The following is a 3,084-nucleotide window of genomic DNA, read 5'->3' on the forward strand; positions in this document are numbered from 1 at the left end:
TTGTACTTGCTTATGAAGTCGGCTTCCTACATTTCACTGCATCATATTTTCTAACAAATTTGAGTCATGATTTGAACTATTTTTTGTTAGGCGCTCCGCGCTCTAACTACCAGTTTAAGGGCTTGTTTTCCCTGCTTATGTTCAGTTTAATTCAGTTCAGCTCTGTACAATACTTTTACTCTCACATATCACTATTCAGTCAGTTCAATTCAGTTCAGTTTAATTCAGTTCATTTCAATCCAGTTCAGTTTTCAGTTCAATTATTTTATGCCGAGGAGAAAAGGCCCTAAGTTGTAATAATTTCCAACTCTTTTTCCCGGTATAGGAATTAACGTTGAAGATTCGTTGAGAAAGCTGGCTATGCTTGTTTGCCATGAATTACCTTTGTATCAAGATCCAGAAAGGGAGGGTCCTTCTTTTGTTAGAAGGGTGCAAATGATAGGGAGACAGAGGGAGACAGAGGAGACTGTAAATTTTTTGACGTCGCTGAACTTGTATCCTGATATTCCTGTGTCAGTTGTTCCTGTGACAGTTGTTCCTATTCTTGGAATGCCTGGTACTGGTAAAACTTCTTTTGTGAACCGTATCTTTTACAATCTTACAATACGTGAAATATTTCAGCACAGAAAATGGGTAGGTATTTCTGGACTCGATAGTGGCGCAGAGATATTAGACAAAGTTTTCGCAGAGAAAATGAACATGGATAGATACTTGGTTGTGTTGGAAGTTTTGTCAAACGAGGATCATATTCATGGGGAATGGGTTGATTTGCTAGAGGACTTTTTAACGAACTTTCAAAGTAAACCTGGAAGCATTATAATAGTTATCTCCAGGTCTTTTTCTTTTCTTTTTAATGGCCGTTCAAAAAAAAACATAATCACCTCCTGGTCTACATCTAAAGATAGGCCTTATCATTTGGGGCCGCTCCTCGCTGACGACTCTCTAGCTTTGTTTCAGAGCATAGCATTCAGAGGAATATCGGAAGAGGATAGAAAAACTCATCTGTCTATTGCTCTTGAAATTTCAAATATATGTTCCGGTAATCCTCGCGTTATAAGCATTGTGGCTTCCATTCTTTCTTGTCAACCTCCTACAAAATGGCAGTATATCAATAAAATCTTGCTCGACCTACAAGATCCTGTACAATGTATTCTTTCAGTAGTAGATTTGATGCAACAAGAACACCCAGTTTTGAATTACTATTCGTTGTTTCCACTTGATCATGAATTTAGCAAGGCAGAGTTTAACCAGCATTTGGGGGCTCAAGAGCAGTCAATTTTTCCAGAGTCATATGCATCAAAGGAAACATTTGAAAGTTATTTTAAGAAGCTTCGTAGTAGTGGTTATATCATTGAATGTCCCAGAACAGAGAAAAACGTTGTCTTAGTCTATTACAAGGCCCAAGTTCTACTTGAGGAGGTAGTGAAGCAGCTAGCAAGGCATGAATACCGTTTACTAGAGAAGCCGACTGTGGAAGTCAATCATCTCATAATCAAACATGTGAGCTTTATTGTGGACTATTCTTGGGAAGCTCCACTCTGGATTCGTGATGCGAAACAATTGAAGTCACTCCTTTTCTTTCCTAGTAAATCATGCCAGAGAATCGTTATACCTGACTTACATTTAATACTGCAAAATCTTGAGGGCTTGCTAGCTTTGGATCTAGCTATAGTGAATTGTACAAGTTGTTTGAGTTCCATTGGGGAGCTAAAATTCTTGAGGTATCTCAGACTTGGGATCTCCTCTGAAACTCTTCCCGAGTGCATCACAAACCTCGTGTTCTTGCGAACTTTGGACCTTCGTTGTTCTAAGGTCAGAGAGTTGCCATTAAGCTTTCATAAATTGTACCGTTTGAGGCACATGTATATTGGAGGTTCATTGATTGATCTTCCCCCGAAGTTTGGAGAATTAACTGAACTCCAAACTTTAGATGTCTTCATAGTAGGACCAAATAACGGGTTAGATGCACTACACTCCTTCACTCATCTCACTGGGAAGCTGATTATTAGGTATCAGAAAGGTCGCGAGGAGCATGTATTACCAAAGGCCAAAACATTTTTGAAGGACAAGAAGCTTCATGAGCTCTCATTAGAATGGTCATCTTCACATAACGCAGACGGAGTAGCTGAGGATGATGACAAGGAGGATACCATGGAGTTAGAACTGTTGCAGCCCCCTTTCACTCTCAAAAGCCTATCGATTAATGGTTGGAAGGGAGAGAAGTTTCCACAGTGGGCAAGGGATCATTTCTCTTCTTTCCTCAATGACCTTGTTTCCGTACATATAGCTAACTGCAGTCGATGCACACATCTACCGTCCTTCAGTAAGCTTGGTAGTCTTAAGCTTCTTGAGCTTTGGGGGCTTAATTCCTTGGAGTGGATTGAGAGTTGTAATGATGATAGTATGATTTCATCTGAAACAACTTATTTTCCGTCCTTAGAACATCTGACTTTGGTTAATTTGCCACAACTAAAGCGATGGTCAAGGGTGGAGGAACATGATGCTGAATGTAGTTCATGGTCTCTCCCTAGCCTTTTGAATCTCAGAGTAAGCGGCTGCGCCGAATTGATGTCAATGCCTTGTATGACAAGCCTTCAGTCACTCGACGCAAGTAACATCCATCAGAATCTGCTACATGATCTTCTCAGCTTCCACGGATCACCAGCAATTCCAAAACTCGAGAGTCTCCGCTCTTTGAAATTATCAAACCTCTCAGAGACAGGACCCCTTTCTAAGGGCTTCGAGTGCCTAACAAAACTTACGGAACTTTCTCTCTGCTGGCTTTATAATTTGAGAAGTTTGCCAGAGTCGATGCAGCACCTCATACATCTTCGTAAGCTTGTCCTCCGATATTTGCCAAATATAGCGAGTCTCTCTGAATCACTAGCTGGTCTCTCCGAATTAGAAAATGTTGAGATACAATATTGTCCCAGATTGAAACAAGTACCAATATACTTTTCTGATCTCAAGTTGTTAAAGCGACTCCAAATCAAGGAATGCGTGATTCTGGAGAAAAGATGTCAGCAACCTGATGGTGAAGATTGGACTCGTATTAAGCACATCTCCGATATTATTTTGGGGTGA

The 3,084-nt window shown here is 40.3% G+C and overlaps 1 protein-coding gene across 1 annotated transcript; it reads left to right on the forward strand.

Annotated features, from left to right (window-relative positions):
* Window positions 1-360: 360 nt before the first annotated feature.
* Window positions 361-3,084, forward strand: LOC125495250 (putative disease resistance protein RGA4). The gene has a single exon (XM_048639905.1). The coding sequence runs from the start codon at window positions 361-363 to the stop codon at window positions 3,082-3,084; it is 2,724 nt and encodes a 907-aa protein (XP_048495862.1).

Source organism: Beta vulgaris, chromosome 2 (assembly GCF_026745355.1).
Source record: "Beta vulgaris subsp. vulgaris cultivar EL10 chromosome 2, EL10.2, whole genome shotgun sequence".
Taxonomy (NCBI): domain Eukaryota; kingdom Viridiplantae; phylum Streptophyta; class Magnoliopsida; order Caryophyllales; family Amaranthaceae; genus Beta; species Beta vulgaris.

What these genes read in the sequence shown, in the direction of transcription:
- LOC125495250 (XM_048639905.1), top strand. Translation starts at nt 361, where the DNA reads ATGCTTGTTTGCCATGAATTACCTTTGTATCAAGATCCAGAAAGGGAG.